The sequence below is a fragment of the Ptychodera flava genome, chromosome 20, assembly GCF_041260155.1.
Source record: "Ptychodera flava strain L36383 chromosome 20, AS_Pfla_20210202, whole genome shotgun sequence".
Lineage (NCBI taxonomy): Eukaryota > Metazoa > Hemichordata > Enteropneusta > Ptychoderidae > Ptychodera > Ptychodera flava.
In genome coordinates, this window is record NC_091947.1 from 14,205,953 (window position 1) to 14,221,078 (window position 15,126).

The window sequence follows — 15,126 nt, forward strand, 5'->3', positions numbered from 1 at the left end:
TAGTGTATTCAGGGATGTTGTTGTATTCCGTGCTGGGGTTGAAATGGCGTCCAGCATCATGGAAGGCGTGAAGAAGGGCGCTGAAGTTGGCGTGCAGATTGAAGAAGCCCTGGAAGACCTCCTTGTTGTGTCGTTCCACCATGGCGAGAGGATATTTCGCGGAGTCCTGCTCGATACATCGAAACGGTAAGCCAATGTCGAATTTTACAACTCTTTTTTTTGGCATGGGATAATCGAAGATTAGAAGTTTTTGCCCTCTTTCAATCCTGCAAAGAGGATGACAAGTTTTACCTGTTTATCCAAATGTGGGAATCTGATTCGAATTATGTCGGTGTTTCAGGGATGGTCCTTTTGGGATTCCAGCAGCTCGATTATCGGGATTAAAAGCAGAAATTAGCGTTCAAACCGATCCAACATCATCAGAAACGCTACAACTTGATTCTGACACCGGCAAAACTTGGGAGCCATCATCCCTAAGTTATAGACACACATATGGACAAGATATGCCTCAACCTCCCCCAAGACCCATCCTGAAACCACGAAGGTATGTGTCGAAGGGCATCACAAAAGATAAATATGAAAGAACTCGACATATACGGTTGAGGCCACGGCAAGTGCTGTGCTCCAACTGCAAAAACATGTGCAGCCAAAATTCTGTAATAGCCAAAAGTAGTCTTTCCAGAACTACCCCAACCGCTGCTCCAGCGAATAGCCAAATTCAAAAAGTAGAAATTAGGAAAAGGAAAGCCGAAACGAGTGTACCAAAACATAAGGAAGTCAAAAGACTGAAGAAAAAAGAGATGAAAGTCGAAAATCCAACAAGTAAAATTGAAACACAGACAATTACTAAGACGAGTCCGCTAATTAAGATATCCTTTGCCACACCACATGGCAAAGGGAGGGTGTTGAAAATACCTCCTCGCACACACACCACCATCAAGTCAAGTAATCCTACCAAACTAAGTCACCATGAACATGAAAAAGCGAGAAAAGCACTGAAAAAAGCCAAGGACACAATACAGCTCAAGTCAACAACTCCCATCATGGTGAACGGAATGAACCATCGTGTCCAGGACAATTACAAGAAACATGGAGAGAAACGCAAGTCCAAGTACAAGCACTCAAATAAGAGAGAAGACAGAGTAGATTATCAGACATACGATTTTGATGATTCTGATTCCGAAATGTCTACCGCGACGGGAGACCAGAATATCCCCGTTGTTGAGATTGACAAACCATATGTGGACACAAGCAATAACCGCTTGATTTTCAGGACTAAACACAAGAAGACAAAAGACAAAAACAAGTTGAAATCTTTAAAACCTGTTCTCGCAAGTCTGCCAACGCAGAAAAACAAAAACTCTGATGATTCGGCAGTGTCAGTGAGTAGTGAACAGTCGTCATCGACGCATGTGTCGGAAAGGAGCGGTCTCAGTGATCCTTATGACTTTCCCAGCTCCGACGCTGATGAAGAAAAGGAAAAGTCACTAGAACAAGAAAACAAACCAAGGCCTTCACTGACTGTCCGCATTCACAAAAAAAATGTCACAAAATGCACCACACCAGATGGCAGAACAACTTGCGTCGGTGATGTTGTGTGGGGTAAAATTCAGGGTTTCCCGTGGTGGCCCGGCCGAGTGGTCGCCATCACCATCACTAGGAATGATTCCGGCACCATGTTCAACCAGGAGGCCAAGATAGCGTGGTTCGCCTCGTCGACCGCATCGTACATGCCCTGCATCGATGTCCATCCTTTCCTCGAAGCGTTCCAAAAGCGGTACAAGAAGAAGAAGAGAGGGCCGTACAGGGAAGCCATCAAGCAAGCAACACAGGCCTGTAAAGATCTCTCCAGAGAAGTTAAACAACTCAACACAATGTTCGAAGTCTCATAAGACATAACACCCAACAGCAGGTGAGTTAGACCATCAGAACATATCTTAGTATATGTGCTGATTTTTGTTACACCAAAACAAAGAATTACAAGAAAAGTGCTACAGAGTATCTGTCACACTACATGTGACATTTCCAGAATATAAAGTCTCCTTGAATTGTGAAAAAAAATTACATAAAAATTTATCAAGTGATAATCATACTCTGCCAGTGAATTACAATAGTAATCTTGAAAAAAAATTGCCATTAAAAAATGATGGAGCTAGTCTTCATTGCTGCCTTTGCACATTTTCCTGTGAGCAGTCAATTTCAAGGACAAAGAGAATATTTTAAATTATTCAATACAAAGATACAACAGTGACAGTAAATCAGAATCTTCTGATGTCAAAATGACTCGGTAATATTTGTAACATTTTGCTTGTAATTCTTTCTTTGGTTTGTAACAATGTCTGTGATTTGACAGCCCTGGAGAGGTAAGTTTAATTTTACTTATTAAAATCTGGCATGGCATGTTGAGTTTATACACGACCAAACCAACATGGCTGCCAGTGATTCACGCACACACATGGTGGACAAACTCTACCACTCCCACTGTTGTCAACCAAATTTCACCGTAAAACCACCTGACATTGAGTCTTTGGTGGATTTTTACTTCCAGCGTGTCAAATGCTGTTGAAAGGATGGACTCTAAAATCATAACTGGCGATCTTTCACTTGAAATTCTCTGTTATTTTTTCTGTGTACAAATGTTATGGCAAGCCTCAGCGCTCCATTTAAATGACATGACAAGGGTCCACTCGCATAGCTAACATAACCCAAGCCAATTATGCATTCATGTTACCCAAGGCTAAAAATAGAACTCTAAACTAGTTGGTGGAAAATACACCCTGTAATCGCCCGTAACTGGTGAAGCACATTCACTACAGATTGGACACAGTAACTTTTGCTATGTCAAAGTAGCACACAGTTATTCATTCATGATATAATGAACTTTCTTGGTGTAATTCTGCGAACAAAAGATAGCATTGATTTGCTCTCCAACATGGCCGCCTTGCCTATTGATGGAACTGTACATACAACTCCACACACAATTACCTTGACATTAGACCTCACTCTCGCATACACGCAAGCAACATTAACCTTGTGCTGTGGTAGTAGGTTAATGTCTTTTTGCGTTCCCTTCTTTCACGCATTTCTTTACGATTGATTCCGTCAAATTTGTAAGTCTGCAGTGTCATTTTTAAAGGGCAGTATTTATTCATGTGTGTGTGTGTGTGTGGATGTGTGTGTAGATGTGTTTGGCCGGGCTAAATATTATTTTCGTGTTGCGTCAACAGTCCCCAGCCCAACTAAAAAAGCAGGCTTGAAAATGACGATTGTGTCAACTTCCTGGATTAGTCTTGCCCAGAATACAGGAAGTTGTAACACATTCAGCTGAATTTGACATTTCGTTCAAATTCAGTAGGCAAATTCAGAATTCAGAGCCCTAAAAAGGTGCGGAAACATCACATCCAATAGGCATGTTGAATTGTTTAATCTGAAAAGTAAACCATACACCATACAAATATACACAGGGAGAGGACTCTATGCTTTGACATTTATGAAATCATTTCAGTATTGTCAGTTGTGTACTGCGGAGTAGGCAGTGATTCCTTCAAGTAAAATATTCAAAATTTTAATCCTTTCATCGCATTTCCCTGCACTTATGAACCATGGTATTTTAGGCTTTCCTTCCTGTAATTTTTGATTTAAATTAAGAAATTTGCCTTTTGAGGAAAAAAATCAGTGTATTCCAACCTGACAGAACAAAATGACCAGAGTCTTCTCTAAAAGACCTTGCATTTATTCTTGTTTTTCTTTTTCTTTAAACACATCTTTCATGAAACAACAACACAATAGGTATCTCCTTCAGTTTACAACTTCGATAAAACCTTGATACTGGGCTGCTATCAAAGTAACCAATTTTATCAGGGTATGTGTGTGTAATCGGCTATGACCATATATGGTAATGGCCTGTTTATACAGCGATGACATTCATGAATTTCAAACGCAGTTGTCAATACATCCAGCAATAGTGGCATTTTTTCCTGTACATTGCATATTAGTCGTCGTAACAAGAAAAAATATTCTTGTGATGCGTGCAAATTTAAAATATTCAAATCATTTTCCATTTTTTTGGGGACAGCATTGTGACTCATCATTTACCTATGGTGTTTACATTGCAGTGAATCGAAATAAAATTTCAATTTTCTAAAAAGAGGAAACAGGTTCTTCCTACTATGTAAAAACAAATCAGCAAACAATAATAGGTCTATCTCTTTTCACAAATTCTCCTCAAAGGAAAACATGGTGATTTTGCGGATACTTGATACTGTGTTTCCTGTGCCAATGACTTTCGTTGGTTTATCACTCTGATATATAACTGTGAATGTGAGAGAAAAAAAATTAAATAATGTGAATTAATTCATATTAAACATTCATACATTTACACAGCAGACCGAAACAGTCTTTCACGTCGAATGCCACAAATTTTGGTGAATGGACGGTGTTTTTCAGCCATATTTGAATTGTGTAAGCGTTGACATTCACGTCGCTGAACTCCCAAATATTCTGTTCTGATCACTGAAGCCTTTGAATCGGTCAATTCACTGACTATCCTATTTCCTGCCATGTTGAATTTCTGAAATTACACTGACTTGGTAACCCCACATCGGTTTTGACTCCATGGATTTGGTTCTTTTATAATCAAGCCCCCCCCCCCCCTTCCACCCCAAGGGGTACCCACTGCCAGGTGGCATTTAGGGGGCCTTTTACTATCACGGCCTTAGAACTGCTTTCAGTGAAGACAAGAAATTGATCTGATGTGATGTGTCTGTAGGCAACACCATCTCACTCTTTCAATCACTTAATTTGGTCATACGACCAGAATATGTCACTTCAAAATCGCAACTTTTTGGTGAAAAGGTTGTTGCAGTGTGGCTTTTGTGGTGAAACAGCTTTTTTTTTCAACACTGCATGCACAGCTTGCACGCTCCTTTGTTCGATTTGTCACTGCCCCTTTGTAAAAGTTAGAATACTGTGGAAGAAATATAATTTGTATTCAAATTATTGATGGCTGTCATGTTACGTGTTCTTGATATGTCATCAAGTTTCTGGAAAGCCCTCTCTGTGACAAGGGGAAGTTAATGTATCGAGAAAAGAAAACAAATTTTTTCGACATGATACAATAGCACACATCCTGAATGGCTGTGAAAAACTCTTCTGAACACAATCTTTTGTGTGGCTTCTCTGAATGTGTCAGTAACACTTACAGCTGAACACAGAGGTTTGGCTGTACTTATATAGCCAGCATCTATGCCAAGAAGTGTATTTTGCTGGGCAAACTGTGGTCATACTACCTCCGCAAGTGCTTGTTGTTTTTCAGTAATTGGGAATTATTCAGCTGCTGGTCATATGTTGTTTACGTGCAAAGATACAAACTCTAAAATAAGGTAATTGGGGTCACCGAGCAACTTATGAAGTGTACATAACCTTTTATGGGTTTGTTCACACGCCAGGTTTGAACACCACTACTGTTGACATTGTCAAAAATTCAACGTCTTGGGGATTCAACATTCCTTGAAGAAAGTTGAAGCCCCACCTTGTAAGTTTTTTGCCTTCTACAAGGTGGCATGACAGTGCTAGTGAAAGGCATGCTTTCTATTCAGTTGTCAAAACTTTGCTTCTGATAAAAGCACCCTGCCCAAATTTGCATTCTGTGGTAATTTGCTCTCACAGCTTGTTGCCAGGAGCAAGAAGGCTGACAGCTTCTGAGTGTAACCAGGCCTGACATCGAAGAGAAGGCTGTTGACAGCATTTAAAACAAGATTGAGTGTCCAAAACAAGTTTGCCAGAGTTCAAAAATCAATGAACAAAAATATCCATCGATAATTTCAACATACCAAAGTAAAAATATCGGTCGGTGATTTCAACATGCCAAAGTGTTTACAAGGCTTTCCCACCATAGAAGTTACCAAAGATGGATTTTATTTTTCATAAGCAGAGACCTGCCAGTCGCAATATGCAGAGATGAACAAACATCTACCTTGTTTGGTTAGTGCGGCAGAGCTCTTTGAACAAGAAATAATAATATAGAATTCAAGCTGATCTCTTCAGTTTGCACATGGTTTGCAGTAGGTCTGGTAGGGTGTCTTTTCTGCCTTGGTCTGTGTGTTTCCTTGGTGGGGGTGGGGGGGTGGGGGGTTGTAGTAGCATATTTGGTCTATTCAGTCCAAGTTTGCACATTGTGAGGTTTACTCACACTAGCAGTGAACACTTTGTCTCATACGAACAGCCGACAAATATCCATTCCAAATATTTGCAAGACTGGCAGCACCAATTCTTTGAGGGTTTTCTGGTCATTTTCCGCTCCAGTTCAGCTGTGCAACGCGAAAGCACTAGATGAAGTATTATGATAGAGCTTCAAACATTATGTCAGTCTTGTAACATTTGTATGACACAGTAATCAGTTAGTTACATGAGTAGTTACATGAGTTTTACACAGTACACTCTGCTTTTCGTGCATGTCCTTTTTTTCTCTCTTTGATATTCATAAACCATAATGCACCAAATTCAGGAATTTCTTGATCAGATTCAAGCATTGATTGGAGGGGAAAAAACAAGAAGAAAACCATTCATCAGCGATTAAAATAATTTTGTAAAGCGAGCTTTTTATTACAACACAATATGCGCAATCTGAGACCATATGGAGACACCATACCAGTCAATAGGAAAACCACTTCCTGAATTGCACAGTGCCAGGAATGTATTCCAATTTTAAATGGAGTCAGTCGAAAATTTAACTTTGAAAACGTCAATTGCAAAGCCCCTGGACTGGTGTATCTGGATAAAGTTTCTATATATTTGGATAATGTTTCATGGAACATAGAGATTGGGTCATGTAGGATTGCTGATGTCAGCAGGTTCATAAGTGATGGAAGTACTGTGTATAAGCAATTGGCAATTGTAGCATTTTTGTTTATCGTGAACTCTCGACCTCTTGCAGTCTGGGATGTTGAAACCATTATAAACTTTTAAGTGTTGGTCACAAAAGGCAAAAATACAGTGGTAGATGTAATTCATGGTTGCGGCAGTATTATTACCAAATGGTGGATGTTGACAAAAGTGTTTTGTTGCTTTGGATTGATGGTCTCTGAAAGCAAAAAAATACTCCCTGGGGTCATGGATCGTAAAAAATGATATATTAGAAATGTGATTTCATTGTGTTAGGGCTAGGGGGTCAGATCTTGTGTCACTCGCATATGACAGGTTTTTTTATGAGAGCAGAGAAAGTCTCAAAGAATACAAAATAAATCAAACGGAACACAAACAACCTATCTACGATGACTATTTACTGTCATGCCGTGTGATAGACAGACTGAGCTTAAAGAGATTTAGGCAAAGATCCATTGTAAATTTGTAGAAATTAACACAGTGACCATACGTTGTAACAGTATGCAGCTGTATGAAAACCGGCGCTGTTCCTCAAATTGACGATATTTGCGCAGATGTAAAGAAGATGTCTCGCTTTGTCTTCCAAAGGTATTGAATCGTGATTGTTGATGTGTTTTCTGTGACTGTGAACAAGATGAAACCCCCCTCTCTGTGATCAAACTAAAATATTACCTTTTTTGGGTAGCAAAGATTACTTAAACTTTGTTTTCCTTCACTCTTGACAAAAAGAAAACACGTTGGCATATGGCAACAGCATAGAAGCAGAAAAGCGTAGTCTTGAACCGAGAAAATATGGAAAAGTGTTACGTCTGTAGGGGATTGTATAGGCAGATCAGCACTCAAAAGAAAATAAAACTCTTTCTCATACATCAGCCTCGTTTACAGACATTTCCTCTTTCCATGCTGTTCCATGTGACTACCCTGCAATACTAACAATGGGGTATTGTGGTGTGTCACATTCCTCAGGTTGCATGGCCAGTGAGTCGCAGGATCTGTCGCAGATGTTGCACTCCACAAATTCTGGAGAATTTGGTCCTTGAGATAAATCAGCCATTTAGTGCATGTGTTATATGTGCGGCAATTACCGGCGACACCAAATCTGTCATGCACGTTTTTCCTTTTAAGTAACTGCTGGTCGACTGTTTACTTCTGTTAATAAATTGAACTCTGAACTCTGTTCACAGTCGTTGAGGGTATGGAGAAGAAATCACCCCAGCAGCTCTTTACTGTACAGAACTGTCTAGTATCTATACAGTGTATGTGAGGCTGTGTAAACCGCAAGAGTTAAAAACAAATGTCCAGATACTAGACTACACACTGAGCCTTCAATCGAATTATGCTACAAACACATATGAACTTTTTGTCCATTTGGTAATGGTACACCATTTGATTAATTCTTCAAAATTGAAATTGTATATCACAGTTCACGCCGCCTCAGTTATTCTGACGCATGTCAATTTTTAAACATTCTCGGAAAGAAACAAACCAGGACAAGATGATGCAAGTCATCCTCACCAGGTCAAAGGTCACCCAGACGTGTGCAGGGCATAAAAAGCAATACCATAATTTTGGTATTTGTGTCAACACGGCATGTAAGCACTTTAAACAAACATTCAAAATATGTGGATGATAATTGTAAACTGATATTTGTGCAAGTATTTGTTCAGGCTGTGTCAGTCAATAAAATTCATGATTCCATGATTATGACTCATCATTAAATGACTGGACAGGTAACAGGTATGCTGTCAGATTATGATGGCAGAGGATGTTATATTTTCTAAACAACTGGCTTTTGTAGTACATGTACACGCAATGTCTGTGCAGCCAGGGATTCATTTCAGAATGACGTATGGGCCAAAGCTTCGGTTATCTTCCTGGATGTCAGATGTGCTGGGACCTTTATTGAAAATTCCTCTCTGTTGATGAAAAACTTTGATAGCTTCACCCTGCAGGGTCATAGTTGAACATTTACTGAACATCATCCGCAATCCATGTAGAATGCCAGGCTCTGATGATGTGAACTTACGAAAGATCTAAAGTCATTCAGAGAATGGTCCGGAATCATCTTCTGTGATTATGATGGCACAGCTCCAAAAGCTATGACAGAAGATTGGTACCTATCAGGATTTAGCCTGAGGTGGATTCATGGAGCATTCATTGAGACTTTTCTTTCCACATGTGTGCTGCTGAAAGGAGCTGTCGAGAGATCAGCCAGATTTATCCATCTGTCGAGAGATACTTTCAAGAAGCTTAAAACACAAATAATTTAAGAGTATCTGGCCAAATGGTGTTGTCAGACAAACACAGCTGGGATTAGTTATTTAAACCGCATGTCATATTGTTTTGTAGTGTTTTGTGTCAAGTTTCCCCCATGAAAAAAAACAAAATTCAAATATGTCTTGAGATCGTCAGCTTTCTCAGAAAACTGGAATGGTTGAATATAAAATTTCAATGTGTGAACTTGTTTATTCGGCGCGATTTCTCATATGATACAGAATCCAGGAAAAAAGTACATCCCAGTGTTTGATATCTGGTTCTGACTACAGTAGATGTCGAATGAGGCTTTATGCTTTAATTTTCACTGTCAACATAAAGCATAATTCATGTTGAGTTCTCATACATGAAACAGACAAATTTAAACTAGAGAATTCTCGACCTTCGATGTGTCCATGTTCCAAACATTTTTTAAATGTCACAGTAGTCCACAACGTGATTCACCCCAAAATAGGATGCTTAAAGGCCATGCAAGGCTCTAGACCTTGTCTTATGATGGACCAAAAAACACATTAGGGAAAATTTGTTGGTTGCTAAGAGTCTGACATTGAGTGAAGGCAAGTGAATATCTGCCGGTTGTCCAATGCAAAACCGCTGTCAGTGATATTATCAGTATGAACGGAAACACCTAAACCAGGGCCTCCCTTACTCAATAATAGCACAGGGGAAGTGCTCCGTTGGATGTGTATAAACACACAGCACCACCAGGCATACAGATTGCATGACAGGTAGTGGAAAGGTCACATACCCATGTTGCCAAATTTTTATCCAGAAGTACAGCAGCTTCTGGTATTGAACTCCCACTTATGCAAAATTTGAAAGTTTACCAGAAACGGTGAAGTAAAACTGTGTGTCTTTTGGTTTGAAATGTTCCATGCAATGCCATACACTTTGTTGGAGTCAAATAGTTCACAAAGACAATGCATACAGTGGAGTATGCTTGCCATACACGTACCCAGCATACATGTCATTTGGGCCCCTTAAAGCAAACGAGAAAATAAAATCTGAAAGCGAAAGTCCCCAGATATTGTCAAGATGCATAGGTTTCCAACTCACAGAGGTATCAGCTTGAAAGCATTCTCATGTACTGTGCATTTGTGGCTACTGAGGGTTTGCAGTCAAAATGTCTGTCGGTAGATGTAACTGTTGCATTGTGGGAAATGTGGATGAGAAACGCCATTATTTTTGTTTCTCACGGGATGATTTTAATCATCTGTTGTCAAGAAGTTTGCTTTTATCACAAATTTTTCACTGGCTGCGAGAGTGCTTATTCTAGTCGACAGCGATGTGAGATTTCTTTAGGAGGGAATACAAACTCCAGAGCAACTGATATGAAATTCAGATTTTGAAACTCTGCATGAACTCCATACACAACCAGTGACAAGTTGAACACTTGTGTAGAGATACACAATTTGCCGTTGTGTTCCCTGTTTGAGTGGCGATATGTTGTAGGTTGATAGCTTTCCATTTAGATATTTTTTCGTTTTCGCAAACATTTAGTTATAAATATTTTTCTGTTTATCAGCAAAACATATGCTCCAACAATTGGTTGTCCATTTGGTTGTAGACATAGCATTTGATCCTACAATGTTTTTCTGGGACAGAAATTGTTTCATCCAACAGTTTGCGGTTATGTCTGTGGAATTGGTGAGATTGGGTCCTAGGATATCTACAGTGGTATGTCGTGTCACACAAAATATATGACAACTCATGTGAACACACTGCAAATAAAGCCTGCTGAGCCTTCAACAAATATGTCACCTACAAACAATTTCAGTTTTGAGTGTTATATTGTAGAAATAAATGTTACAGAATTGTGTTGTCTTGACAGGGCACTAGAACTGGCCATGGAAATGTATCAATAACTGTGACATACAGACTCAGTAGGGCAGGGAAAGTAGCAAACATATACACACATATGAGACATACAAACATACAAATGTACACAGAGACTGACAGACAAAGAGCAACCTACAACATGTCTTGTTTTCTAACTCTATCCTTTCAAGGCATAATACATGTACCATTGTGCCAAGGGGAAAAGAAGACAGCCTGTAGTGTTCTGAGAATAAAGTGGATTTCTTTTCACCAGGGATAAACAGACTCTCATCATTGTAATCATAGATCATGAAGAGTCACCCCCTCCCCTTCTCAATGACCCACCCCTTCATTTCAATGGCACATATAATGAGACAAGGTTAGCTGGAAGGTCAGGTAAATAGACACATGGTTCAATGGAAACCTAGCCATGAATAGTATCAGCTACAGACACTGGAAACATTGAGGTTATGCATACATTTTACAGTATAGTGTTGTTGTTTTGGCTTCTCAAAATCCTTCCATGTACCTATTGTGTCTTGACTTTATGGCAAATACAAGATTATAGTGGAGTGACATCTGATCTGAATATATTTTAATCTCAAATACTGATATTGTATTTAAAGTAGGGTCTTTTCTCTTCTGCCAAGTTTGTGATAGAAATATTGAGTCTTTTGTGTGGTGGTCATGAATCAGCAACTTTTGAGAGAGAAGAGGGTTGGCCGTGCACCGACATGATGAATTCGGAGACAACAAACATGTCTCCTTCAGATTAGTGTGCATAAATGTAGATGATGAACAGCCTGAATTGTTGATTTAAGATGGTTCCCAGTGTAATATACCGGTAGGTGCAATTTCTAGAAATTGAAGTTCGAAATTAAATTTCCAAGGATAAATATTCCGGCAGTGATAGGGGCGACTGCTTTGAATGTGGCAGATTGAAGCAGGTTTCATAGTCAGGCAGCGAGGTTGAAGCTTGTTGAAAGCTCACATGAATGTTATGAAGATAGTGACATTGTATCCAGCATTGAAATCGGAAACCTTGGTGAATATTTCAAAATAAGTAATCAGCGCGGTAAATGTAATATTGGATGAAGAAACCATAGCAGTTGGAACTTCACCGAGTTTCATTGTGTTGGGCGTATCGCTGGCCAGGTAATTATTGTCACCTGTTACGATGGATGGTGAAAAACACATTGCCATTAATGTTGTGAACTTAATTTTTGTGGCCAGAAGAATATTTTCTCATTCACACAGCAATGTTTGGATCAGCGTGGATGTAAATATGAAGAGACCATGTCATCGATGTGTATGGTTAAAAAAAAAAAAAAATCATCTTAAATCCTGTTGTTGCCAGTGCAAACTGGTCCATGGTACGATTACAGTAAAGAGTTTCTGCTAACTTCCTCTTGCCATAATACAATGGGAAAGACCAGTATTCTGGGCTTGACATGGTTAGCCTTTGTGATGTAATGAGGTGAAACACAGACAATATCCTGGCCCACATAACTGCAGCGTGGCTTAAGCATGTTTCTGACAAGCAGTATGAGAAAATTTCAAACGTACATACTGTCTTCCAAAATGCCAGGCACATCTGACAAATTTTGATTACGTTAAAAAATTCAATCCATGCTGTTGCAGTTCTCAGTGAACGGAAAAGTGATTTTGTGGATAATCGCGAACAGAAGTTAAATTGTGAATGCAGACTTGACGACCAACAGACATTTCCTGTACAATAATCAAATAATCAATATCGGTTTTATGTCAGTTGAAAGCTCTGCTATGATACTTGGATATTAAACCTGTTATGTACATCTCTAACATTTCATTTATCATCACTGACTGAGTGTCAGTTGCTGTTTAGTTGTTGTCTGAATTTCAATTATCTGAATGTGGTCAATATACTGTCTGCCCTCTCAGTCACAAAATGACTCCTTTGCTTATCTCCTGTGTACGTATGACATGCATCGATAGATCTGTCATAACAAAGAATCCAATCAGGACCAAATTCCAATGGTAGCGGCTTTCAGTATTTTCAATTTTGATTGAGAAACATAGAACCAGGCTTTGGGAGATTGTAATACCAGAATTTAAGGCAGTATGCACCTCAAAGTGAATGACTATAAATTTGTGCTCAAACTTTCTTCAATGAAACTACAACTATACTCTTCCCAAATCAAGAACGAAAATCAGGGGTTACCATGCACAGTTTTGTACTAGAGAAACAAATTACCTTACATTTACTGATATTTGAAATTCAAAATGGCTGCCATCTCTGTGTCAAATGCATGGGGGAAAATTTTTTTTTTTCTAAAAAACTATGACAGTACAGTGGAACGTTTTCTTACTCCAAAACCTTTAAAATGAGCTCCCACAAGCACTACCAGTAGATCAGAAAAGATATGTAAAAATTTGAGAGGCCGATTATCTGTCCCTGAGGTGGATACTACCTTAAGGTACAGTGTAGGACTTTATTAGTGCAGCCACAAGGTCATCTAACAAGAAATGCTTCTGTGAAGTCAAGGAAGGTGTTAACGCTGTGCAAGCATGACCTGAGATATTGCTATACAGATGTCAAAGGTCACCTGGTTGGCAGCCCATGGAATGTTACACATGAGTGCAACATCAAATGCATAGTATGGTTTCCTGGTGAAAGTTGATTCATTACGTGTTAAATGACATTATGCAGCACATAATGTTGTCTGAGATAAAATGCAACAAAAATGTCCACAAATTCCTGACATTTTCGAGGCCAATTTTAACTCAGAGTGCAATTTTTGAAATCACAGCCATGACTGTAAATCATTTGCCCCAATGAGGTGACCTGCGTGGAAACATATTTAGCATTTCTCTTTATGGAAGACTTACAGTACATAATATCGTAGTGTCTGAAAACCATTTTGATGATTCATGTATAAGAATATTTGGAGTCTTGTTTCTATATTGATTAGAGCTTGCTAACATCAGAGGAATCAAATTAAAAATTGCAGTGACTTGTCAGTTGTATTTCTGTCTAAATATGTCATCAGTAATGTAATTACTTCTACAGTAGTCAAATAAGGGCAAGTGTCCCTCGGCCACTTCATGTGACATGTCGCATCACACTGTCATTTTCTCAGTGTGTCTGAAAAGCCAGTATGGTTAAACCTGAACTAGCTGTACAGAGCTGTGGTACAGGTGATTCCACATTACAGTCTACTTTCTCCGGTTTTACAAGAATACAAGTCTACGTTTAACTCCTTGTGCCAGTTCCGGCATTGCCCCAGATTAGAAACATGAATAGGCCTTTGTAAGATTCCACAGCGATTCCCGGAATCCATGAATGTGACTCTGCCCTCACAACAAAACACAGCCTAGTCCTCAAGACTGAGTGAGTGTTAATTTTCAGTCAAGGCTTTTGAAACTGACCTCAAACCTGATGTCAGTTCAGAGTATGTATGTTGTAAGCATACATGTATTTGACATTCTCCTCATCTGATTGGCATTTCTGATTCCGACACTTAGATCCTGATAATTCGTCCCTGCAGCCAAGTTAAGGAAATAGTAAAGAAAGGGTGTTTTGCACAGCAATTATGTAGTGTCTGATGTACAGACAGCACTCTCTTTCCTGGCTGATCGAGGTTTTTGTTCTGTCGGATAGACTGTGATGGAAATCGCAAATTTTGATGACTTGTGATTTGAAGACTGATCCTGGGTTTTTCCGTTCTCCGGAATTGGTGTCTCATAATACCGGGACAGCGTGTAGGTTATTGCAAGCAGTAATTCTTTTTCAGTTGCACCATCAATCTGTCAAAGCAACTTTCTGAGTTGCAGGTTCCTATTTTCGTCACGACGATGATCACGGTGTTTATTGTGCAGGTTTGAAATACACCACATATAAATTAACCTGCCCTGTCAGACAGACTTAGTCTGTGAAATAAACGTCACATTTTAATGTATGAAGCATGATCATCCTCTGATTATAAATCTCCAACCCGTCAGCATTTCAGATGATTTGTATAGCTACCGGCACATATCTATCTTTGTTATTTTGGTTTATCTTTTTCTGATACGTGCATCACTCTGAAATGTTGATAAATACAGCTCACTGTAATTATGTGACTATTCTGCCGAGTCACCGCCGTAAATGGAGTACCCAAGCAAACGGCTTGC

The 15,126-nt window shown here is 39.3% G+C and overlaps 1 protein-coding gene across 2 annotated transcripts in view; it reads left to right on the top strand.

Annotated features, from left to right (window-relative positions):
- Positions 1 to 15,126, top strand: part of LOC139120106 (PWWP domain-containing protein 2A-like) — a 24,444-nt gene continuing 9,318 nt past the window's right edge. For both annotated transcript variants that reach the window (XM_070684198.1, XM_070684196.1), the window contains exons 1-2: positions 1 to 186; positions 341 to 1,912. In XM_070684198.1, coding sequence (XP_070540299.1) covers positions 44 to 186; positions 341 to 1,892 — 1,695 coding nt within the window. In that variant the 5' untranslated portion in view covers positions 1 to 43 and the 3' untranslated portion in view covers positions 1,893 to 1,912. The remainder of the gene's footprint in view (positions 187 to 340; positions 1,913 to 15,126) is intronic.